At 36.6% G+C, this 27,263-nt stretch overlaps 1 protein-coding gene and 1 pseudogene across 4 annotated transcripts in view; both read left to right on the forward strand.

The window, feature by feature from the left end:
• The window catches only part of LOC147392509 (putative RNA-dependent RNA polymerase 5), a 32,907-nt gene extending 21,681 nt beyond the window's left edge, over positions 1–11,226 (forward strand). For all 3 annotated transcript variants that reach the window (XM_086455022.1, XM_086455023.1, XM_086455024.1), the window contains 5 exons: positions 510–655; positions 7,180–7,342; positions 10,198–10,336; positions 10,619–10,782; positions 10,922–11,226. In XM_086455022.1, coding sequence (XP_086311148.1) covers positions 510–655; positions 7,180–7,342; positions 10,198–10,336; positions 10,619–10,782; positions 10,922–11,158 — 849 coding nt within the window. In that variant the 3' untranslated portion in view covers positions 11,159–11,226. The remainder of the gene's footprint in view (positions 1–509; positions 656–7,179; positions 7,343–10,197; positions 10,337–10,618; positions 10,783–10,921) is intronic.
• Positions 11,227–16,824: 5,598 nt separating this feature from the next.
• LOC147392510 (beta-glucosidase 13-like) lies at positions 16,825–26,058 on the forward strand (annotated as a pseudogene). Its single transcript, XR_015182186.1, has 13 exons — positions 16,825–17,065; positions 17,149–17,215; positions 17,397–17,455; positions 20,685–20,760; positions 20,873–20,953; positions 21,279–21,366; positions 21,814–22,066; positions 22,252–22,367; positions 22,976–23,226; positions 24,124–24,155; positions 24,265–24,370; positions 24,533–24,638; positions 24,741–26,058. The product of XR_015182186.1 is annotated as a beta-glucosidase 13-like (transcript).
• The last annotated feature ends 1,205 nt before the right edge of the window (positions 26,059–27,263 follow it).

Below are 27,263 nucleotides of genomic sequence, written 5' to 3' on the forward strand. Positions count from 1 at the left end.
CCGTTATTGTGTTTAATTAGAGAAATAATAATTGACGATTTAGTGTCGTCAATCCTTATATATAGTATTAATTAGAATAATTATTAAAGAGAAAAGAAAATGCAAAAGATGTAAAGGCTAGGTGAAAGAATTTCCATTGTGAATATGAATACTATTTTTATTGGTCTTTGCTATGTGGACTTTTCCTTTATATTTGTTAGTGGCTGGTAATATGTGTTTATGAACAATTATGCCTTTTCCATTTCACATTTCTTGTCGAACTTTTACCTTTTTAAGTTTATTTTCCTTTGTGTAATTTCAAGAAATTTTATCCTTGAAAGCTATAATTAAATTGGTTGGAGTTTCTTCAAATATATTGTATAATTTTTTTTGATAGGTACATATATTGTATTTATGACACTGCATGCATATGTGCTTGTTCTATATGGATAGTTGTACAACAAGGGTCTGGTCTATACTATATATCTTGGCTTCATGTGCAAGAAACATAATTTAGATTTTCTCTTCAGCTGTTGCAATATTTTCTATCGAGTGAACCATGGAAACGGCCTCATTCAGCAAAATGTGTGTGCCATCAGAAGCCAACTGACTTTTCCACTGATGAATTGGAGAATGTGCTATTCCAACAATTCCTAACAGCTAGATTTCCAGTGAGGTGTGCACTATCGCCATTTAACTCCAGAACCTGTTTTTGGTTTCTTTACAAATCCCTTGTGTAGTGATAAAAGAAATATAGCTCTACATTTGTTGTCCAATATATTGTTGATTAACACATGATCAATGCAAATTTTCAGTCATATACATGATGATATGCATGCACAAATATCTATAAATAAGTCCTATTAATTAATATTTCCTCAAGTTTTTTTGTGGCTATCCAGCTTTTTCAATATCTTTGGCCCATGTGGATTTGAGAACCCTATACCTCTTTCTCCATCTGTTCTCTCTGGGTCTTACATGATTTGAGAATGTTAGACCACTTTCTAGGCTTATGTTCTATGTTTTTTAGATGACTATTTCTCTTTGATCCAACCATTCAATTTAGAAGCTTCAAAGGTCTCATGTCTGAAGAGCTCTAGAGTCTTTTTAGGACATGTTTAGCACAATGGACATCAAGTGTTTTCAAAAGATTGAGGTTTACGAATGAGGACCATTAAAGCGAGGAAGAGTAGGTTTTGCTCCTGAATGATGCTTGTGAGATGATGACAGGAAAGAGCTGAGCTTTTTTTCTTTCTAAATCACTTATTTGGAAATAATGTAGTCTCTTTAGTTAGCTTAGTTTAATTCTATGTAAGGGCATTTATGTCTATTTACATTTTAGGTTTTATATATATCTATCAAGTTCTCATTAATGAGACTTGAGAATTACTTTTCTATAATTCTTCTTGGTATCAGAGCCTTTCTCGAGGACGTCCCACTTTCTCCTTGGGTTCTCCTCTTCGATATTTTGAGACCTTGAAGTTTCCTTTCATCTCCTCTCCTCTCTTCTCTTTTCTGCCTTCTCAAAATACCTGGATCTTGACTTACTAATCTAGCCGTAACTTTGTTAGAAAGTCTCCCCTTCGGGGGCTTTTTTTTATCTTTGATTCATACCCCCTTTATCGTATGTTGCGATAATTTTTTTCTAGGGTTCTTCCACATGCTGCGATTCTGCACTGTAATTTTTTTGTGCCTCCAATAGGGTTTATTTTTCTTTAACTGTGATACTATTCTGCGCAGTGTTTTTTGGACCCACGATAACAATACCTTGCTGTTTTAGCATCCACGACAACAGTCTGCTGTGTTTTTGGACCCACGATAACAACACCTTGTGGTTTTAGCATTACGACAGCAGTTTGCTGTGTTTTTAGGCTCTGTGACAGCAAGTTTGGGAGATTTACTGCCTTGTGACAGCACTTGGGGAACTGGTTCTACCATACGAAATCAACAAAGGTGATTTTTGCTATTTCTGATTTGGACTAGCAGCATTGCTGCGATTTTCTTTGAGTGGGTGCTGGCTACTGTGTTAGGGCTACTGTGTTCGATTTCTTTTGGCTTGCGACAGCAGTGTTTGGCTATGTGAAGCCCTCGACATCACCTAGGGTGATAGTGTTAACTTGCGGCAGTAGGTCGGCTGAATTTTTTGTGGTTGATTTGACTTACAACAAAAAAAAGGTGTTGGTTCTTCCTTCTTTGATTGAGAATATAAGAGATCTCCCTTCAAACCAAAGTTTCTTACTTTTCTGTTCGTAGTAAAGAATGACATCGCATCAAGAAACTAAGGACTCAACACCATTCTTGGAGCAAATTTCTCAACACAACGAATCACCAATGCCTTATTAGATTGTCGCAATTTTCAGTCATGGTCTTGATCTGTTTGGCTTTATTTTCAGTAGAGGGAAATCTGGATGACTTTTAGGCACCATTAATAAACCACCTCTTATTGATCCCAAAATTGAGCAATGGGTGATTGATAACTACACCATTCTTGGATGACTTTTTAACTCCATGGAGTAGCGCATCTACACCATGCTCATGTATCATAAGACTGTCTCCTCTTTGTGGGCAGTCCTCACTCAAATATAAGCACATGCTCGGAATGACTCGAGGATTTATGAACTTTATCGAGAGATTGCCTAGGCTACCCAAGGAATTCAGAGCGTCGATTATTTTGGATTTCTCCAGTCTCGTTGGGAAGAGCTCTCTCACTATGAGTATGGCTGAGCTGTCTGCAGAGGCAACCAAGTATGTGGTTACAAGGATTGCTTGACATTAGACATACTAGTTTCTCATGGGTTTACGTTCTGCGTTTGAGGCACTTCAGACCCAAATCCTTAACACCAATCCTTTACCTTCTCTATTTGAGACATTTGTGACCATTGATAGTGATGAGAGACATTGCCGTGTCGTTCCCTCTCAGACTCAGGCTCAGGCTCATGGTATTATCTCTACTCTAGCTACAAATCAGATGGTTCTAGCTGCCAATTCGGGTTCTTCTGACTCTCAGGGATCTAGGAATAAAGGTTGTGGAGGCCGTGACTGTGGTAAAGGGAGAGGCCTTACTTGCAGCCATTGTGGGAAGACTGACCATGAAAAGGCCCGTTACTTCCAGTTCTATCCTCATCTGTTGTGATCATCTGCCGCTCCATCTTTGGGACAGTATGTTCCCCGCGCTGCAGTTGTGGAGTAATTATCAGTTCCTCTTACTGATACTTTTGCTTCCATTGGCACTATTGATCTACAACTTCAGACTCAAATTGTTGTTATTGTACGGGATCAGATCCGTACTCCTACTTACTCATCCTCGACTGTGACATTAGTTACTACGCTCCCAGGTACATCTTCTGCATTCCATGTTACTCAGTCTGGCTCTACTCTTTGACTTGGGTAATTGATTCTGGTGCCTCTGATTATATGACCGATGAGTCTAGTTATTTTACCTGCTACCCATAAGGAGGTTTGCCTTGCTGATGGGTCCCTAACTCTTATCCTCAGCAAGGGAACCATCCCCTTATCTTCTGATTTTTCACTTGACTCTGTGCTTCATGTTCTTAATTTATCTCTTAACCTTTTGTCTTTGAGTAGCATTACCAAATCTCTAAACAGCTCTGTAACTTTTTTTTCTTACTTATTGTATTTTTTAAGACATGACTTCGAGGAGGATTTTTGGCAAGGGGTATGAGAGAGATGGGCTATACTTATTTGGTTCTCAACCTACTGTGATTTCGACGTCCGTGTTTCCACCCTTCGGGAGTCATATTTTTTCTTCTCAGACCTTAGATTTATGGCATGCTCACTTAGGACATGCTAATTTTCAGCATTTATGTTATTTATTTCCTGCTTTAAAAATCTCTTGTAATGGACATAAGTTTCAGTGCTCTGTGTGTGAGCTTTCTAAACACACATGTACTTTTTATATTCCTCGCATGTATCGTTTTAATAAAATATTTGGTTTAGTACATTCTGATATGTGGGGACCTTCCCCTGTTACTGTTTTTAATGGTCATAGGTATTATGTTACATTTATTGATGACTATTCTTGTTGTACTTAGGTTTATTTGATGCGTTCTCGTTCTGAGGTGCTCCACATTTTTGTTAATTTTTTAAAATGATTCAGATCCAATACAACACCACAGTTAAATCTCTTAGGTCTGATAACGGAGGGGAATACATTTATGATGGGATTCGGTCCCACCTCAATGAGCATGGTATACTTCATCAGTTGACTTGTCCCTACTCCTGAACAGAATGGGGGTGGCAGAATGCAAGAATCATCACCTCATGAACATTGTCCGCTGTCTTCTTCGAGGTATGCATGTTCCAAGTTAGATTGAAATGTGACAGTCCTCATTGCGACTTTTCTCCTTAACCGCATTCCAAGTCGTACCTTAAGGGGACAAGTGCCTTTTCATGTCCTTTGACCTGATAACACTCTCTTCCCAATTACACCCAGGGTCTTTGTATGTAATTGTTTTGTTCGGGATAGGACTCCCCATCGCACAAAATTAGATGACAAAACCATTCGTTGTGTTTTCTTGGGTTATTTATCTATGTCAAAGGGTATCGCTGTTATGACCCTCTTTCTTATCGTGTCATTCATTCTTTGGATGTTACATTTTTTGAAAATGTTCATTTTTTTCGTACTGCATCATCTTTGCAGGATCTTTTTTCTATAGTGCTATCCTTCTAGTTTTCTCTCCACCTTCATCTTCATTGCAGGGCTTTTCTTCTTTGTCGGATCCATCTTCCACTTTGTCGCCTCTTAAGGTCTATTCTCGTCGCCCTCGCCTCTCGCCGGACTTGCCAATCTCCTCCTTGGACTAAAGTATACCATCTTCTACTTTAACACCTATTCCTTATATTTCTGACTCACTTACCTATTGCATTTCGCAATGGTAAGTGAGGGTGCATTACTGATCATCCTATTACCCAGTTTGTTTCCTATCAGGGACTCTCTCTCCTTCTTATCAAGCCTACCTTGTTGCTATTGATTCTATTCGGGTACCCTAGATCCTAAGTGGACTGGAGTCATGACTGCTGAGATGGATGCTTTGCAGAAGAATCACACTTGGAAACTTATTCATCTTCCTTTTAGGGAATGGACTGTTGGTTGTAAATGAGTTTTCACTGTCAAGTATCTCGCGGATGGCACTGTTGATCGATACAAGGCCCGCCTAGTCGCTAAAGGATTTACGTAGACTCCAGGAAAATATTTTGGTGATACATTTGCTCCTGTAGTTAAACTCTTTTCAGTCCGCCTCCTCATTTCTTTAGCTGCTTGTCATTATTGGTCTCTTCACCATCTTGATGTGAAGAATGCTTTTCTGAATGGGGCTCTAATTGAGGTTATCTATATGGACCCCATCCCTGGTTTCGTCTTCAGGGGGAGTATTCTGGGAAAGTATGTCGCTTTCTCAAATCTCTGTATGGTTTGAAGCAGTCTCTGCAAGTCTGGTTTCAACGTTTTTCTGAGGTCATTTTATCTATGGAGTTTTTTACATGCCATTCAGATCATACTTGTTTTGTTCGTTGAGGAATAGATGGCTGTTGCACTATTGTATTAGTCTATGTGGATGATATTATAGTAACTGGAGACGATGCATAGTAGATTGACAGGGTAAAGATGCTATTGGGTTGTGCGTTTAAGATTTTAAGGACATGGGTTCCTTTAAATACTTCTTGAGGATAAAAGTGGTCCACTCTCGTCATGGTATTTCGTTATCTTAGTGCAAATACACATTAGATCTCCTTCAGGACACTGGTATACTTAGTTGTCGTCCTGTCTCTTCCCCTATGAATCAGAATCATCCTCTTCATGTCGAATTTGGTAATTTATTACCTGATCCTTCTTCTTATCAGAGACTTGTAGGCCGTCTGATTTATCTGACAAACACAAGACGGATTTGACCTCTGTGGTTAGTGTGGTCAGTCAGTTCATGCATGCCCCCATGCACTTCTCATCTTGATGCAGTTTATCGTATTCTTCGGTACTTGAAGTCTCGCCCTGATCTTAGACTTTTCTATTCCTCCACTGTTCAATCACATTTGTCTTTCTTCACTAATACGGATTATGCTAGCTCTCTTATAGATAGGAGATCTACCTCTGGGTTCTGTACTTTCCATGGTGATAATTTGATATCATGGAAAAGTAAGAAACAAGGTGTGGTTTTTTGCTCTTCTGCTGAAGCTGAGTATTGTGTTATGGCCCTTGGCACTTGCGAGCTTATTTGGATTAGATCTTTACTGATGGAGTTAGGTTTTCCGGTCTCTGGCCCTTCTACTTTGTTTTGTGATAACAAGTTTGCTATCATGTTTGTTTCTGATTCAGTCATTCATGAGAGAACCAAACATATAGAGTTGATATTCACTTTCTTATGGAGAAAGTTCGTTCTAGTGCTCTATAGACAGTCTTTGTATCTTCTTCAGAACAACTTGCTGATATGCTTATGAAGTCTGTTGGTTTTTCTATCACTTACTCTCATCTTGTCAAGTTGGGTTTAGTTGATATACTTGCTCCAGCTTGAGGGGGAGTATTAGAAATAATGTAGTCTCTTTAGTTAGCTTAGTTTAATTCTATGTAAGGGCATTTGTATCTATTCACACTATGTAAGGGCATTTATGTCTATTTACTTTTTAGGTTTTATATATATCTATCAAGCTCTCATGAACGAGACTTGAGAATTACTTTTCTATAATTCTTCTACTTACTCCACGGATATTTTCTGTTCCATTTCAATTTTAAGATACGATCTCCATGTACTAGTTTTTGTAAAGTCCTTGCTAATTCTGTATAGCTCCATGTTTTTACTTTTTTTCTTTCTTTATGGTAGGTAAACTTTTTAATCAAAAGAATAATCACAGTAAACATCACTGAAGTAATAGGGAGGGGTAACTTGTTTTTTTTTTATTGGTTTCACTTTCTCTACTTTGGTAGGTCAACTAGATCCCCTTGAATGGAGTCTTTATCTTTCTTGTAAAAAGAGTTGTAGCCACTGAACTTTTCTAGACACTGTCCTAATTTGTTTTTTATGATGTGGGTGGTGGTGTGTGCATGTGTGTGTGGGTGGGGGGGGGGGGGGGGTCGTTCAACATTGTATTGGACTTGAATACGCTGGTCCTTTGGGAATTCTTCAAGCTCTAGCAGATGGAAAGAAACTACTTATACTAATTAGTAAAATTGTCTCTCTTTTTTTTCCCCAGTAACACTCTTGGTATGGCAGCCGACAGCTGGTTGGCTTTTATGGATCGAGTCTTGACTCTAGGTGATGAATGTGCTGATGAAAAATATTGTGTGAAGGAAAAGATGCTTCAGTTGGTTGATATTTATTATGATGCTTTAGATGCATCAAAAACGGGAAAGAAGGTTAGTTGTTTCAATTGTTCCCTTAGAATATTGTGAATTTATTTGGATTTTACATTAATGACTATAATATTTCCTAGATCTGTTAAGGAATTGAATTGTGTGCTAGTCATCGTATAATTACGTGCACAAAATAGTTGTATTTGAACACTATATGTAAGGTTGCAAATGGATCAAGCTGGCCTGTCAATTTACAAGGATCTGGCTGTTTCTGACTGCAAATGGCCGTGCACAGGTCATTTATTGTATTCTTGGCAAATGGCGTGTATTAGAGCAGGCCTATGTGATTATAACCAAACTACATGCTCTATCAATGCGTTTGATCGAGAGGACAGAACTTCTCTATGGAGTTTGTTATGGCAAGTGTACTCTGCCACCAGTACCTCAATCCATGATCTTTTTGGGTCCGCATTCCTAGAACCTAACCTTGCATTGGGACTGCAGTCAGCCTTTGTTGCACTTGAAACGATGTTGATTTACTTTCACCCAGTTTATCATGTATTGGGCTTCCTCAATTTTCACAAATTTGTTCAACTCAGCATTCTTGTCTCTACTACACTCAATCTATTAACTTGTTGCTTCTTGAATGCCCAACATCAGCTCTGTAAAACATTGTCAGTCATTTATCTTCTTACAAAAAATTTATTTTAATTTGTTTGGGATGCATCAGCCACATAGCATCCAGGAGCACATCTCCACTTAACCATTTGACAATAATTTTATTGTAAACATCCTCCTCAAGCATTCTATCCTTACGGATAATAAAAACGAGGTAACAGAAATGGTTTCTTCAAGGTGTTTACTGACCATCAATTTTGATTGGTTCTTCCTCTCTATGGGTCATTGATAAAGTTTCACTCCACGTATGCTATCTTGTTTCTACGTCTAAAAAAGCGCATAGACTCCTAACCAGCTTTTTAGATATCTATTTTCTATAGACTCATCAACAAATACTAAATCATCTGCAAATAACATATCTGCGGACCCACTTTAAATATGAGCAGTTACTTGGTTTATAACTAGTGCATAACGGATATAGACTCAATGTTGATCCCTGTTGCAAACCGATTATTACTGGGGATACATTTGCCTTCTCACTATTCGTTCTTACACTAGTCACAACATCCTCATACAATCTTTAATTTATGTCCATATATCCACCTGGAACTCATTTCGTCCCTCAATACCCACTAATTTGTTTATTTATCATTTGTCTAAGAAGAAAGATTCTTTTGGTGGTCAATCTTACTAGCAAAAAGATTAGATTAGTGTTCTTTCCCATTTTTTCAATGTGTGACTCATAATTTTGATGCCATGATAGTTAGTGTAGCTCTATATGCTCCTTTATTCATAAACATCAGTAATATTTTCATTGATCATCATTGCATAAATCCATTTGTTCTTGTTCTTTTCGTTCATTGATCATCATCTTCTTTTTATTCTTCAAAATATCATCTAACAAATTTGTTAGTTAGGATACTTCTCATGCATTTCCATACTTCTATCAGAATACCTTACATGAGTTAATGATCATGTCACATGGAAAGCTATTATTTGTAATAACATATATTCTGGGAGACAAAACTACCCCTTGAAAAAACAAAAAAAACCCATACGGATACATAATAAGGATGAAAAGAAATTCTACCCTTTTTTTTAATGCTAACATTCTACCCTTACAACAAAGGTCAAATAGCATAAAGCTATTATACTTCTCCTTCATTCATCGATCGTCTTTTTAGTATTCGAAATATCATTCAACAAATCAGTTAGTCAGAATACTTCCCATGCATTTCCATATTTCTATCGAAAGACCTTTTGGTGCCAAAGCCCAACCTATTGTCATCTTTACTGGCGTTTGTTCAAATTTTGATACCCTAATTTTATAAAATGCATGTGAACTCTCTTCCAGTGCTGCAGTTCATTGTTTTCAAATGATGCCCCTAATCAACCATTGCATTCTTCCCATTGCAACCAGACTCCACTGTAGCGCTTTTCTTGTGGGGAACACCTTGGTATGAACTGAAAGAAATGAAGGATCAAGATCCATGTTAGTAGATAGCAAAGTTGTTACATCAGCTATGGATCTGATGTAACTCTTTTCCTTATATGAATTTGGGACCAGCAATGTAGTGTAAATGAAATGCTACACAGGTGGAGTTAATGACATGTCGGACATCGTTTAAGATAATGCACGTAATGGTAGCACATTGGTTGTCATAAAGGTAATACCTCAGTTCTATTGGTCCATTTTACATTGTGTAATGACATTATTTTAACAGAGCAATTTTTTTAATAATGGTTTTAAATTTAAAAGAGGAAAGTATTTTAATGTTAAATAATGGGCATTATTTCAACTCTATTACAGTTTATACCTATTGAATGTATTTTAATTTTGTTTTTATAAAAATATATTTATTTAGAAAGAACATAGCAATAATGATTAAACTGCTTCAGAACACGTTTCAACGGTTACTTGAGGACCACCTGCAAAGCAATGCATGACCAGTGGCCTGGAAGCCAAAGAAACTCATCACCCTCAAAGATTTCAGCAGCTAGTTGGAGCATCCATAGCTAATTGAACAAACGATTAGAATATGTGCAGGGAGTTGCATGTACTGTTTATACCCTCACAGCTTCACTGATTATATCTTATATTTAGTATAGCTAATTTGTGTGCTTAATATGTACTCACAACTGCTATGGAACATATGCTAGATTGTATACTGGTTTCTTCCTATGGATTTGTGCTAAAAGACTTATTTTATTGCTTTTTCCTGCACTTGAATCTTATATTCTGCTTCAGGTCACTCTTCTGAAGTTGATACAGTAATTTTCTCTCCTTCCCTGAAAAACAGGTTGAAGTTCCCAATGAATTAAAGGCTGATAAATTCCCACATTTTATGAAAAGGGCAAATTCTTATTATTCAAAGTCCATTTTGGGGCTAATTTATGATAAGGTGGATTCTTTTCAAGCAACAGAGCTTCCATCAAAAGGTGAGAATCCCCGTAAAATCAGTTGTAAAGCAAAATATCTGATGATGATTACTTCCCTCCCCTTGTGATAAACACATCTGAGACAGTTATTTTATTTTTTTATTATTTTTTTTAAATGTATAATTGTAAATAATTTAAGTTTTTTGTTCTATTTCTGGTGCGTAAAATGTTTGGTGTTTCCGTTGGGCATGCCTGCTTATAAAATTACTTGACAACAACAATTTTTATGTCTTTTAACTTTTTGTGAAAATGCTTAAAATTCTTTAAATTTTATGTTTGTAGAAGTATGGAAGCTTCCTTGTTTCAGTGGAGAAGCTCCAGAATCCTGCTTGAAGTCATGGAAGGATCATTATGATCATTACAGAAATGAGATGACTCATGCCCTGAAACTTGATTCTGAATCAAGACAAGTAGCTGCAGATGAAGTTATACAGAAATATAAGCAGGTTATCTAATAATTTAATATTGTTTGTTCTTAATGCTCTGTTTTTTTTTTGTTGCTTGACGACAACAATAGGGAACCTTCTAGTGACTGCTTTCTGACTGCATTTACTGGTTTATCTTTGCTTATTGATAAACAATTAGAAATTATATGGTGCTGCGGAGTTCGAGGAGAGTGCAAGGAAGCAAGAAGAGATCTTCAATGAGGCTCTTGCGATTTATGAAATAAGTTATGATTATGCAAAGAAGACCAATGACGTTGGCAAATGCAGCTTTGCTTGGAGAATTGCAGGTCGAGCCCTTTGCATGCTGCATGCTAGTAACCAGGACAAAGATACTATTGTCTGTGTAAAATCTGTTCTACGTGAGATCTTGAACTAAAGGACTACATTATATGTAACATGTAAATATGGAATTTATGTTTCTAATAAATGAGATTTCTTCTTTTACCGCACATATAAGATTTCTTGGTACATTCCGCCCTTAAAATACATTGTTGTTTGTGTGAACGATTGACAGGAGGTGAAAGCTTTTTTGTCTCTTGTCTTTTGTTGGGAAATAAGAAAATACAGCTCCAAAAAATTAAAACCAACTGTTGGGTGGTTTAAGGGCTCCAACCCTTAACATTTGTTGAATGACTATATGACCCTACAAATGACAGTATTATACGCACTCCTATTCCTTCAACTATAATTCATGTTGTTGAATAATTCTGGTTTATTAGAATTTTAGTGTTTGTCCTTTTTTATCTTTTCCATTTAATTAGTCTTTGTAATTCCCCTTTAGAGCCCAATTAGGATTAATCAATGAATTAACTTTTCTCTCCATCGTTTTCCACTTGGTATTAGAGCCTAGGCTCCATCATCCCCTCCCCTCTCTCCCATCCTTCCTCCTTGTTGCAACCTCATCATCCTTCCTCCTTAAACTTATCTTCAACAGCTCTCGACTCTAGTAACTAGATCACCCCTATGGGGGTTGTTTGCTTTGCACCCTAATCACATCATGTGATAGGGCCTTGAGATCATCTTGAAGCCTTTTGGCAGCAATGTAGACATCCCTAATCACATCAATTAGTTGTTTATTGGGCTGTTGCAATTACAGTTGGGTGTCTAGTAGGCTGCGGCAACAACAGGTGGCTAGTTATTAGGCTGCGGCAACAACATGTGTTGTTTAGTGGGCTGCGGCAACAGCAGATGGATGTTTGGTGGGCTACGACAACAATAGTTGGCTGGTTATTGAGTTGTGGCAACAACAGGTGTTATTTAGGAGGCTGCGACAACAATAATTGCTATTTTTTCTAGCTGTCAAGCCATTGTTAGTAGGGTACGACAACAACAAACTGTTGTTTGGGAAGTTATGGGGCACGTGACAACCACTGGACCCCTGGTTGAGGTCTACGATAACGGTAGAACTACTCCTTGGTGCCCTATGATTGAGTTGATGGCTGTTCGGGTCACCTACAGCAATATGTGATCATCTTCTACGTTTCTTACGATCGTGTATTGCCACTTTTAGGGTGCTGCGATCAATTTTTTATTTGAACTCTCTTCAAACCAAAGCATATCGACTCTTCTATGGCCTCCGAGATGTCTTCTTCCTCGATAATTGGTAATAGTAATGGATCGGGTGGTTTTCCCTCTAATTCGATCGACTTTCCAGGCATTTAAATTATCACCGTGAAATTAGATATTCCCAATTATCTTCTTTGGGCAATATCGGTTGAAATGTTCATTGGTGGAAAAGGAAAAATCAGTTACCTCACAAGGGCAAACAAACAACCTGCACCGACCAACACTAATTATTCCAACTGGTTTGTTAATAATTCTATGGTCCGTTCTTAGTTAGTTATATCTATGCAATCACATATTGTGACAGGTTTTATTTTCTCCACGACAATAAAATAGATAAGGGATTCCGCAAAGAGCATCTACTTGCAATGTCAAAACAATGTCTGCATTTTTAACTTAGAGCGGGAGATTTCCTGTCTCTCTCAAGGTGACTCTTCAATCACTACATACATATCACAACTACGTGCTCGATGGGAAGAGTTGACTTTCTATTCCTCGTCCTATGCGTGGAAGGACCCTTCTGATGAAGGATTATATTCATCGATTCTGGATAAGAATCGAGTCTTTCAGTTTCTAGGCGATCTCCAGGATGAGTTTGAGTATGCGAAGGTTCATTTATTGGGAATGAATCTGTTTTCGTCCCTACAGACTGCATATTCTTATGTACTGGCTGATAAGAGTTGTCGCACAGTTGCCTTACCTCATTCTTCAGGAAACCACTCTGTCATGCTTGTTCTCCTACCTTCTCCACAGTCTCCAAGTGAGTCTCTGCCACACAAGTATAATCATTGTGGAAAGTTGGGTCACGTTAAGGCCCGTTGTTATGCGCTTCATGGGTGTCCTAATCAACAACATCAATAGTCTCAACGATCTTCAGGTCATGTAGTCTCTCAATCGACTACTAATCTAACACCTTCTTCAGCTACTAACTCCTCCTCAGATTCAATATCTCTATCCCAAGCCGAGTTTGACAAGTTCAGGAAATTCTTCAATCAGATGAAGACTTCATTTTAGACAGTCTTTACTTTCTCTCATTCAGGTACCTTTGCATCTGCACACAATATTTCCACCATTTTCTCATCATGGATCATTGATTATGGTGCCTCAGATAATATGATAGATACATCCTCCATATTCCAAACCTATAATGTTTGTTTTGGTCATCGCAAGGTTTGCCTTGCTAATGGTTATTTGTCCTGGTTAAAGTCAATTTTCTGTTACACATTCTTTTTCCTTAATTAATGCACTGCATATTCTTCAACTTACTACTAATCTTATATATGTTAGTAACATTACTAAAAATTTAAATTACAGTGTAACTTTTTATCATTCTCATTGTGTCTTTCAGAATCTGGGGTCGAAGAAGACGATTGGCACTGAATGTGAAGTGAATGGCTTGTATATCTTGGATGTACCCGATTCACCTAGCACTCATTCTGTTTCTCAGCTTAGTAGTAGTAGTCAGTCTAATAAAGCTCTTGTAATGTGTTGACACTTACGCTTAGGCCATATTTCTTTTGGATATTTGAAACACATGTTCTCTGATTTATTTCATAATAACAATTTACATGATTTGTCATGTGAAACTTGTCAATTAGTTAAACATGTGCAATCTCATTATCCTATTAGTATGAATACTGCTGCACCTACTATGTTTGACTTAATTCACTCTGATGTGTGGGGTCTTTCCCCTGTAACATTTACTCTCGATTTTCACTATTTTATCTTGTTCATCGATGACCACAGTCACATCACTTGGATTTATCTTATGAAACATAAGAGTGAAATATATGGGATCTTCAAGCAATTTCTTGCTATGGTTCATATCTAGTTTGGTCGTATCGTCAAGACATTCCGTTCTGATCATGGTACTGAGTATACTTATAGTGAAGTTTTGAAACTTTTTTTAGAGTCTAGCATTGAGCACCAAATGTTTAATGTTAAGACTCCTTAACAAAATGGTTGATCTAGAAGGAAAAATTGCCATATTCTAGAGTTAACCCGTGCCCTCTTTATTGGCATGAACGTGTCACAATCCTATTAGGCCGATACAATTCTTACTATTATTTATATTATTAATTGGACTCCCTTCCGGGTTCTTCAGTTTGTCACGCCTTTCTCTCAGTTCTATCCGGATCGTCTTTTGTTTCCACTTCCTCTATGTGTGTTTGGGTGCGTTTGCTTTGTTAAAATTCTTGACCAAACTCATACTAAACTTGACCCAACGGCCGTTAAATATTTTTTTTGGGTTATTCCTCTACCCAGAAAGAATACCGCTGTTATCATCCTCTTTCTCGAAGGCATTTTATTTCTCGAGATGTTTCCTTCTTTGAGCATACCTTATACTACAATGGGTCACTTGATATTCAGTCCGATTGGTTTCCTCTAGATTCTTTTAATAATGATCTCTCTCCCTTGTTATTTTCTCTTCCCATGCCACTTCTTCCTTCTCCACCCCCTGTCAACTCGTCACCTTCTTCATTACAGGTCTACTCTCGGCAACCACGCAATACGACCATCACTTCTATGCCAGACCAGTGCGCTTCTTCGCCTCTAGCTCTGCCTCCTATAGTCATTTGTAATGATCGTCTTATTGCTACTTGCAAGGGTAAGCACACTTGTACTTATCTTATTTCTAATTATATATCTGATTCTGCTTTCTCACCCTCATATTAGAGCTTTCTTGCTTTGTTTCTGTTGTTTCTCCTCCTAATATTATTGTAGATGTTATTGCTCATCCTGAGTGATGAGTCGCTATGATTAATAAGTTGAATGCTCTTGAAAAAACTTAGACTTAGGAATTTGTTCCTTTTCCGCCTGGGAGGAAGATTGTGGGATGTCATTGGGTTTTCACCCTTAAGTATAATCCCGATGGTTCTATTGCTCGTTACAAGGCCTGTTTGGTGGCAAAGGGTTATGTTCAGACTTATGAGATTGATTATCAGGAGACATTTGCTCAAGTTGTCAAGATGACTACCATTCAAATTATTTTTTATATTGCCGCAATCAAAGGGTGTTTTCTCTTTCAGTTAAATGTTAAGAATGCATTTCTCAATGGTGATCTTCAGGAAGAAGTCTATATGGTCCAACCTCCTGGTTTTCTCACACCTGCTTCTCCTACACATGTTTGTCGTCTTCGTCGTTCTCTCTATGGATTGAAACAGTTTCCTCGCTCATAGCCTGAGCGTTTTATTAGGGCAATGCATCAGTTTGATTTCTATCAGAGTTCTGCTGATCACACTCTTTCTTGCGGCACTCCAAGGGCAAAATTATCGTTCTAATTGTTTATATGAATGATATTGTTCTTACTAGAGATGATAATGCTGGCATTACCGATGTCAAATCTTACTTAGGACATCAATTTGAGATTAAGGACCTTGGCCATCTTCGTTAGTTTTTAGGTATTGAGGTTGCGTGGTCCCACTCTGGTATATTTATCTCTCAACGTAAATATATCATTGATTTACTCCGTGACTCCGGTTAGCTTGGTTCTCGTCCCGTTGATATTCCTACTAAGCAAAATCACAGATTGACTGATTTTAAGGGGAAGTGTTCGTCAAAAATTAGTCAATATAAGTATTTTGTGGGAAATTTGATTTACTTATCTATGACTCGCCCCAACATTGCTTATGCTGGTAGTGTCGTAAGTCAGTTTATGCACTTGTCTTGAACATCTCATCTTACTGCTATTTATCGTACTCTTAGATATCTTAAGGGATGTTCTGGTCGAGGTATTTTATTTAGTAATCATGATCATCTTCGCATTGAGACGTGGACAAATGCAGATTATGTTGGGTCAGTGACTGATAGACGATCCACTTCGGGATATTATACTAAGGTTGGTGACAACTTGGTAACTTGACGTAGTAAGAAGCAGGATGTGGTTTCTCAATCCAGTGTTGAGTTAAAGTATAAAGCTATGACACTTGGAGTGTGTGAGTTGTTGTGGTTCAAGACCTTACTAGCTGAATTGCATCTTCCCGTAACAGTTAATTTTTCACTATATTGTGATAATAAATCAGTCATTAACATAACATCAAATCCGGTTCAACATGACAGAATGAAATATATCGAAGTTGATCGATATTTTATTTAAAAAAATATTATTTTTGGGTAAATTTATACTTTAATTGTTTCTACATCTCAACAATTTGCCCACATTCTTATTAAAGATATTAGTCAAATCGTTTTTGAAGATGTCTTGTCCAAGGTGGGCATTATTGATATTCATGCACTAACTTGAAGAGGTGTGTTGAATAATTGTGATTTATTAAAATTTTAATCTTTTATCATTTTTTTATTTTTTTCATTTAATTATTTTTTGTAAGTTTAGTCTAATTAGGATTAATGAATGAATTAACTTTTCTCTCCATCGTTTTCCCGATTATGTACTTGTCGTAGGTGAGGGCATTTGGCAATCATAATTGGCTGTCTTGAGAATCTTAATTCATGTACTTATATAGTAGGTGAGGGTGTCCTGGCCATCATAATTGGCTGTCTTGAGAATCTATTCCCAACTAGAGAAAGCCTACTGTGAGCGCGCGCGCGCGAGCGCGACATCGAGAGAGAGAGAGAGAGAGAGAGAATGGGTTCTCAAAGGGATCTAGTTTGCTTGTTTTTGTTTCTTTCCCTCTCAGAACTTAAAACCCACTGTAGTGTTCTTGAAAGAAGTTCTTTCCCAGTTGGTTTTGAGTTTGGTTTCAGCACCTCTGCAGTTCAAGTAAGTTGATCAGAGAGAGAGAGAGTTTCTTCATGGTATAATGGTATTTTTTTTTTCCTTTTCTGAAAAAAAAATGTTGTAAGGTTGAAGGGGCAGCTCATGAAGATGGGAGAGGATTTAGCATCTGGGATACTTTCTGTTCCATTCCTGGTATCTATTTACCCATTTCTCAATTTCTTTGTGACTTTATTATATTTTGGATTTTTTTTTTCTCTTGGGTTACATGACACTAGAGAATTATGGCTGCCGTAACAGTTTCCAATATGCCCATTTGAGATATAAAAATGTTTATATTTATGATGAAGTTGATATTTACTTTTAAAAACTATAGGCAATATTTTAGGTGGAGGGAATGGAGATGTTGCGGCTGACGTGTATCATCTATACAAGGTATTAGGTAGTGTTGTTTTAATTTATTCAGGCATATTATATATGTATATATTTGAAAATTAAGGGGGGTCAGGCAGACCCCCAATCAGAAAAAAGAAGGCCCTTACATTCATTCACTTGCCCGCAGGCATCCTTACATATGATGTTCTTGAGACTATTAGGGAGGCTTAGAGGATCCAACCTAACTCTACCAGGAGCAGTAACGCCCTTACATTCTTTCATAGACGTGCCCACAGGCATATTACATTGAAGCCTTTTCTATTGTCCATGATAATTAAAGGGGAAGTTTTCTAGGGATCAATACGGGTTTTCTAAAAATTAGAGTTTCTATTGCCACACCAACTTTTGCTAAAGTCACCCCAAGATAAGCTGGTTCTTTGGTGATTTGCATAAGAATAGGGGTAATGTTAGTAATAGTTGGTGTGTCAATAGAATCCCTCTTCTAAAAATACCATTTAATAATGCATCTGACCTTGATTAGAGAGAGAGAGCGGGGGGGGGGGGGGGTTACATTCCCTCGGGGAGAATTTGTCAAGGTGCATACATGAAGCACATTATTTATACTTTCATTGTCTTTAAGTGATTATTAATCATGAATATTTAACTAAGCTACATTAGAAAACTGAGCTGTCTTTAAGTGGAAAGCATTTGCGTAAACAAACAACTATTTTAAAGCAAGTGGAAGAAAATTACATTTTTTTAATTAGTAATTCTCCAATTATCTGATGATGTGATTTTCAAATAACCAACAATATATTTCATTACTTTAAAAAAAAAAAAATCCTGAGGCAAAGACTTTGATGCAAATGAAAAGAGAGTAGTGATCCTTTAAAATAGTCTTGAAACTGTTGCTGAAGGCTGAAGCTAGTAGCCACTCTGCAACAAAGTGACTTGCACTATTTAGAGTAGGGGTGGGTTTTCTGTTAATAAATGTAGGTGATAAGAATTTCATTAAAAGAAGTAATATTTTTTATGGACATATATACATATGCCAGCTTAGCTCTCTGATTTGTTAACAGTAAATCCCCTCTGGTGTGCCCTCCTTTTCAGAGTTATGTATGTTTAGTGTTGGTGCTTGATCAAATAATATGCATAAGCGATGACGTTGCAAGTAGAAACAATGCAAGTGTGGTTGCAAAATTATCACTTGGTGAGAGACTGAGAGATGCTTTTTGGAGAATAGTTTCTTTTGACATAATTATTGGTAATTATATTAGATAGAATTTGATCTTTTTAATCATTTATTTAATGACTCTTGAAAAGTGAACTCATATCATATGTTCACACACAATACCTATCATTTATTTGTGAGATCCAACGGTTGAGATAAAAGATGTATTATCACGGATCTCTAAGATAAGATATTTGGGGATATGAGGTTATTTTACTCATTGCCTAAATAATTAAGGGCATTATGATTTGAAAAAGGAAATGTTCAAAGTTTCATCAGATTTCCTTAAAGGGTATGTTTGATTGCATGGAAAGTGACTTTCCATGGAATTTGAAATCCATGGAAAAATAGTGGTAGAAAATAGGTAGGGTTGGAAAATCAAATTCTATTGTTTGATTATACTTGGATAAAATCATGGAAAAATTATATGAGGAAAAATAAGAAGAAAGAGAGGAGGAGGAAGAGAAAAAAGATGAGAGGAGGGGAAGAGGAAGAGGAAGAGGAAGAAGAAGATGAGGAGGAAGAGGGAGGGGGGAGGATGTCGTGGTGGCGGCGGAGGTAAGTGAGGAAAAAGATGAGGGGAAAGCGTGGTGGTGGTGGTGGCGGCGAAGGAGATGAGGGATGGAGAAGGAGAGAGAGAGAGAGAAAGTGACCGGAGATGATGATGACGATGACGATGACGACGACGGCAACGATGATGGTGACGACGACGAGGTTATTATGATGGTGGTGGTAGGAAAGAAGAAGATATGAGTGTAGAAGAATTGGGGATGGAAAATTTGGGTGGATTTCACTTTCCCACCCATATGGGTGGGAAAGTGAAATCCATGTTTTGGTGGACTTTTTGGTTGAGGTGGAAAATGAATTTCCATTTCCATGTGCAATCAAATACTTGAAAATGTCATTTTCCATGGAAATTGATTTTCGACCCTATTTTCCATGTGCAATTAAACATACCTTAAAGAGTCATGATGAATGTACGCGGCTGACATGGCAAGGGCACAGAACCACATATCTTTTTCTTGTGTATCCCGATGAAAAAGGTCTATGGTTCTATGCCGTTGCCACATCAGCCGCGTACCCAACCACGTGCATTCATCATTATACTTCCTTAAATGCTAAAAGTAGGCCTGAGCTGCCTTTTGCTTCTGACCATTTTCAGCTTCCTAGAATGATTATGAACCAATAAGGAAATCTAGATCCTAAAAAAGCTTTTTAGTGCTAAAAAGTGCTTCCCATGTTAATCCAGATGGATACTTAGCTAGCAAATATGAAATCCTAGATCAAATCACAAAGACAATAAAAAGGGAGCATGAAAAAAGTCCTTACTAAGGTTTATCTACCGTCAAAACAAAACCTTGAGATTCATAAAGAGTCTTGATGTTTTGTTTTACAATTTTCGAGGTTTTGTTGACGATGGATGAGCCTTAGTAAGGCTTCTTTTTTTCTTTTCTTTTTTCCTTCCTTACCAAGCTATAATATAAGACTAATGATAATCTGATGCACTTTTTTCAGACGCTCTCTAACCTGGCAGTTACAGAACCATAAATCTTTTTTTGTGTATCCACAAACAAAGGATCTACGGTTCTGTGATGGGAGCCTACAAAGAGCGTCTAGAAAAGAGTGTTAGATTATCACGACTCATAATATAATACCCAAAATACTAGATGGAAATATAAAAAATTGCAACCCCCCTCCTCTTTTTTTTTTGTACCTGGTGAGACAAGCCCCACAATTGAGTGAAGCCACAGTTGTCAATTTGTCATGAGATTGGATGATAAACAATTTTAGAAATGGGGGAAGGTGAGAAGTGGCAAAAGAAGAGGTGTGGATGGTGAGGCAGACAAGGTTTTCTCCTATCAAATAATTGTCATAACATTACATATACTCACAGTACCATTTTCATTTGCATGCAAAATGGTCCCACTTAGTAGAACTTTCTATGCTAAGAGATGATGGATAGGATATCTTTTAGCTAGGAAGAAGCCATAATCACATTTTATTTTTTCCTTCTTTTAATTTGGAATTGTATTGAGAACAATGGAGCTTACATTTCAGGAGGATGTTCAAATCCTTAAGAGCTTAGGGACAAATGTTTATAGGTTCTCAATATCTTGGTCAAGAGTATTTCCAGGTATTCCACCTCCACTATTCTTAATCGATTTTATTATTCTTGTCATCTAATTTTCAGAAGAAAGTACCAAAAAACAAATAAATAAAAAATCAGATAATTTAATGTGGCACAGGAGGATCAACAAGACACGGCCAAGTGAACCAAAAAGGCGTTCGATATTACAACCATCTCATAAATGAGTAAATTGAAAATGGTAACTTTATAGATTGTATTTATCCAAATTCTCTACTTATTTATTTATACATTACAAAACATACTTGCTATAAGTTGTCTTAATTAGGTTGTTCTAAGACATGGCTGAGCAAGATTCTTCAGCTTACATCAAATTTTTAGGATAAGGTTTTGATGATGAAAAAATTATACATATTGCTGTTCTAAGACTTATTAGACAAAATGGTATGGCATACGCAGCTTTGGTGTTCACTCATGCAAGATTAAATTAATAAGTTCAATCTCGTCCGGTGGAAGTTTTTTTTTTTTTTCTTATTAATTTTGTTAAAAATCTATTGCTTTGGAAGGTATTGAACCTATGGTGACCATATTTCATTGGGATGTACCACAAGTTCTCGAGGATGAGTATGGAGGTTTCAGAAGCAAGAGAATCTTGTAAGCAACTAATTAAATAGGCCTTTTTAGTTAGTTACATACTTCCTTTGGAGTTAAAGTTGCAAACCAAACTAATTCAGTTTGGATTGGCCTTAATTTCAGAGAGCACATACATAGCAAAATCTAGTTAACTGCCAATTCCACCCCTTACCCCAAATTTTACTTTGGTGGTTTTGAGATAAAATTAACTGAAAACCCAATTGATCTACTAGATTCTCATATCTAATACTCTATTAAATTCATACTTCAATTATTCTTTGTTGATTAACACACATCCATGTTAATAAATTGTAACCCAAAGCAATTTTCTTAGTGGATACATTAAATCATTGGGAAGTACCTCATCTTGGATTCTCTAACCATTTTGAGCTAAACCATAAGATTACCACTATAGTATTTAGATTCATTGTTGTTCCTTCTTATAGATAACTTAATTGTTGATTTCAGAGATGATTATAGTGAGTTGGTAGAGTTTTGTTTCGAAGAATTTGGCAATAGGGTTAAAAAGTGGGTAACTATAAATGAACCTTCGATCTTTGCTACTCATGGATATGGAAATGGAATAAATGCACCGGGGAGATGTTCACCTAGGATTGGAAACTGCACCGAAGGAGACTCCTCAAGGGAACCTTACATTGTTACTCACAATCTGCTCCTTGCACACATGCTTGCCGTCAAAATCTACAGATCCAGATATCAGGTAAAACTTAATAAATTTGATATTCTGATAACTGATATTTGGAATATAATTGATATAAGAGTTGGGACATCAATTGGATGGTTTGAACTCATGAGCATGATTGTGCTCCATGCTTATAAACTGAATATTAAACATAAATATTCATTTCCAATTGATTTTAAACTCAATATTCTTTTAATGATCAGGAAAAGCAAAAGGGGACTATTGGTATCTCTTTACACTCTGATTGGTACCTTCCTTATTCTTCTTCAAAATTGGATTTGGATGCAACTCAGAGGGTTTTGGACAACACATTAGGCCTGTATGTGTTTCAACCTTTAGCAAATCTATCATAAGTTTATATATATAGATATATTTATGTGTGTGTGTGTGTGAAAAAGTCTTTCAAAACTATGGCCTTTTGTTGATACAATTGTTTTGATAGATGTCTTGAATCTAGTAGGTGATTGATCACCAAGGATGTACTGTACACTTATTCCAAAGAATAATGCTGAAGTGACCTCAGGCTGGAACCTCATATCGCACTTCTTGACGTGAAAGTGTATGGGAATCATAGATGCTTTTCGTCAAGATACGAGTGAAAATGCATCTATGGTTCCTATCCACTTTCACGTCAAGAAGTGCGATATGAGGTTCCAGCTTGAGGTTACTCCAGCACGATTCTATTCCAAATTAGAGATCACAGAGGCAACTTTCTTTCTCAGTGAGTATAGGGAGAAATCCATGAGAATAATTTCTTTTATCATCCATGGCCGTTGGCACATTGTTCAGCCATATAAATCTTGCTATGTTCAGCGGATACATATTTTTTACTTTCTTTTATTGCATTGATTTTCACATAAATTTTTTGGAGTGTTAAGTGATTTGAAGAAATGGGATTGCAATATATTACCGATCTCCTTGTGGCAGGTACTTGGACCCAATCATGTTTGGTAACTACCCTTTATCAGTCAAACAGTTGGTTGGAGAACGACTACCAGTATTTAGTGATCAAGAATCTAGAGACATCAGGGGATCTTTTGATTTCATTGGGATGAACTACTACACAACACTCTATGTGATTGATAATTCATTTTCCATCTCTCCCCAAACAAGTGAAAATCCCAGCCAAGAGGAGCCCAACAGTCCTGATATTCTAGACACCATGGCCACCACCACAAGTAAATCACTATTCATTCATTCATTCTCCTTCTTCTTCTTTTTAATTTAATTTTTGGCTAAGTTTGATTGCTCAAAAAATAGGCTGAAAAATGATTTTCTTGGGAAAATGTGATTGGTAAGTGTATAATTGCATATTTTTTCCCCAATCCTAGCATAAAGATATTCCCGGACACCCTAGCCTCCAAGAAAATGATTTTTATAATCGGGGAAGGAAAATCCTATATTATCTTCTCAAAATTACCACTTCCACAAAACTATAACCACTTTTTTTTTTACATTTTTTATAGGTGCAATCAAACATGGACAAACATTTATTTTTGGAAATTCATTTTTTCAAGGCTATTTTTCATAGAAATTGATTTCCGTAAGGGAATTTTTTTTTTTGGTAAGTATAATATATTGAAAAATGAGAAAGAACAAAGTATCATACTACCTTTGTGATTAATAATAGCGTAATTTAGACACACCTCATTTTTCATGAATATCTGAGATAGCCTCTGTTTTCAAACTAATGACATACCTCGCATCCTCAAAATCCAACTTTTAGTTGGAAAGACTTGATTTGTTTTCTCCAGAAACTCATCAGCTTTTCATCCTTGATTTATTTGGGAAAGCCATCTAGAGTGAATTTCATTTATTTTCTTCTCATTGATTCAGAAGGAAAAGCATAGAGAAATTTGATTAAGAAGTCAAATTGTCAAGAGAACAAATGACAACCTTGTAACATAAACCCATGATTAAGGATGGTTTTGTCTTTTGGTGGTGGTTGCATGTGTGTGGGTGGGGGGTTGATCTGATCTCAAATATTTACCAAAACCCTGAGGGGTATGCTTTTAATGCATTCTGTGCAAACATACAAACTATATATAAATACAGGAATTTGTGTGACTCTGCAGGTGTAAAGAATGGTGTGGAAATTGGACCTAGTGTAAGTATGAAAATAAAAAATTGGGTGTGTTTGGTAATGAAGTTTCAGTTGCCCTAAAGGAGACTAACCCATTGTTGGTTGACAATACACACACGCGTGCGTTGCACAGGAAGGAGGAGTGGAGTACTGGAGATCGTATCCTCATGGAATAAAGCTTCTACTGGATTATATCAATATTAAATACAATAATCCTCCTGTTTATATTACTGAGATAGGTAAGTCAGAATTAATTCCTTTCGTTTATGAAATAACTCTTCGTTTCTCTGAATTTTCTTTGTCCAAAATTATTAGTCTTTATTTGGGGGATATTTATAAAAACTAGTTTATGTCAAAGAAATTTGATACCCAGTGAGTGTGAGAGTGAATTTATCTATCATGTTACGTGACTCTGGACCAAGGACAACCACTTGAAAGTATACTTGAAGACACAGATAGGATTCAGTTCATTAAAGATACTCTAAATTATACCCTTCAAGCTATGAGGTAATATTAAACAGACAGACAGAGACAGATGTGTATGTAGGAGCTCCTCTTACTTAATCATAACATCATTTCTCTATAAATAATCTCCTTTTTCATACTCAGGGAGGGTGCCAGTGTCCGTGGTTATCTGTGGTGGTCTTATATCGATAATTTTGAGTGGGACAATGGTTACTCATTTCGCCTGGGACTTTATTATGTGAACTACACCAACAATGATCTGCGACGAATCCCTAAAGCATCTGCGACTTGGTTTAGAAAAGCAATGAATCCAACCCAGGCTCCAATAGTTCAATTCGGGAAAATACCTTACTTTTAGTAGAACATCTAATTAGAAAATATGTTCCTTCTACCTTCCATGCAGTATTGATTTCTCTTTATTATTGATCACTTTGTGATATTGTAGACCACACGCAGCACGGGTCATCTTTCATGCTGCTATTAGGACTTTGGAGGCCTCTTTCTCATTGAATCGTCCTTATATTTTAGTCAACATCAGATTCCAAAACATCGTTACATGCAATTTCATTTTATATTTTTTGTTCAAAAGGAAAAGAAAAAAAAGTCGGTGTTTTGTGTCTGATGGTCATTGTTATATGGTGGGGGAGGGCTGGTTCCACATATTTAGACTCTGATTGAGGTTTTTGAAAAAAATTCCTTGGAATTTTTAAGTAAGAAGTTTTACTGTTGTAAAATTTTCAAAAAAAGTACAGTTTTTTTTTTTCTTTTTTCTAACAACATTTCTCTCTCTTTTTGAATGATTTTGTAGATTTTTATGACTGAACATGAGGTAAATTCCCACTTCACCTACATTCCCTTTTAGTGGGATCAGGTTGAATGTAATTCAGAACACTTCCCTCCCATGGATTTGGTTGATGTGGCTTTAGAAGGAAATATACTGAGATTTTACATTCATGTTTTAAAGGCTGGGTATGGTTGTTTTTTCAAATGGGTCAATTAGATTGTGATTCAGCCAAGGAAGGCCTCCTTAGACTATGTTTTTGATCTGTTTTAAATTGATTGGCTCAAGAAGCTTTACTAGATAGAATTTACCTGACTGGATACAGATTGCTACAATTGGGCATGAACATGCCCCTGGGGTGGTGTCAAGGACCGAGTTTCTTTTTGTTGGCTAGGCTTTGAATCTAGATATTTTTTTAAAGATATCTCTTGATGTCCTCTAGTATGGTAGTGTTCGGAGCTACTTTCTCTTCTATCAGACTGAGTTTCTCATGATGTCTATGGATTCATTCAGTTTTTGATTTCTCATCATTTCTATTCAATATGCATATGTTCTAATAGTGATTTATATCGCCTGCTTGTTCTCACATTTGCTTTGGATTTGACCCGGTCTTTGTATGTTTCGATTTCTTTGATTCCCATGGTTCATTATCGCCTTGATTATTGTAATACATGTGGAAGAAATTCAGCTTGATAGGCCATGGATACTTGGGAGCAACCGACGATCGGCTAGTCCATATATATATTTCAATAATCCGGTCATTATTGCTAAGAGAATCCTTCTTTGATTTTTTTTCTTCATGATGGGCTTTACCCTAGAGCACAAAAGACATCTTCTGATGAACCATGCTGGTAACCCATACATATCCTCATAAGACTACACAAAAATATCATTGTTTAGCAACTATTTTTCATTCAAAAGGCTATATTATCTTCATATCCATTCAATGCAAAAATTCAAATTGTATTAAAGGCCCACTTTTGTTGGGAGAAAATGGGTGTTTGACATATTCCAATTACATAATATGATTCTTGTGCTCCATTTTTGTGATAAATATAAATGCACTGATCATCATGGTTTGGATCTAACATCAGAATTGGTTTGCTTGTTAGAAGGCTGTTTTTATGTATAATCATAAATTAAAAACCAGATTTATGGCCATTTTTGTGATTTACAGTCTCTGTACTATATTGTTGTGGACGTCTGATTGCTTTGGATCAAAGTGCACAATTAGTCATGCTTTATGCCATGATTGTTGTCCCAAAACATTCGGCGTTATTAGCTAATTCAAAATTTTGAACTTGAGAGCATATCGCAAACATGACGCAAGCAAATGCAGAGGGGAAAAAGGTTATAATTTGCAGATTGGTATTAATATTTAATATTATTGTCGACAGCAGGATTCAAACCTGGGCAGGAAGCCCAACAGATTTCGAGTCTGTCTGTCTAACCAGTCAGACATATGGACTTTGTAACGAAGAGCTGTAGAAGAAAAAAAATAAAAAAATAAAAAATAAATGAAGAATTGGTTGCATCAGCTCTTCATGTGTAAAATGAGATGGAAAAAACATGGGATGACAAATTTAGAAGCAATTGAAACAAAGGAGTGGCTTGGAGCTGGATTAAAAGCTGTGCAATTTCTAAGTATAGATATGTAACCTGTCAATTTTCTCTCTCTCTCTCTCTCTCTCTCTCTCTCTCTCTCTCTCTCTATATATATATATATAGGGTCAGGTTGAAAGGACAACCATTTCTACACACATATAGACAACGTGTTTTGTCTTATATGGGCAAAAATATTTGGAATGGACTGATTTTTTGTGAGGATGATCTCTGTGATGAGGGGATCATCCTGGCAAAAAATCATCCCATTCCAAAACTTGTAA

Source organism: Akebia trifoliata, chromosome 10 (assembly GCF_017979445.1).
Source record: "Akebia trifoliata isolate Shusen 1 chromosome 10, ASM1797944v1, whole genome shotgun sequence".
NCBI classification, from domain to species: Eukaryota; Viridiplantae; Streptophyta; class Magnoliopsida; order Ranunculales; family Lardizabalaceae; genus Akebia; species Akebia trifoliata.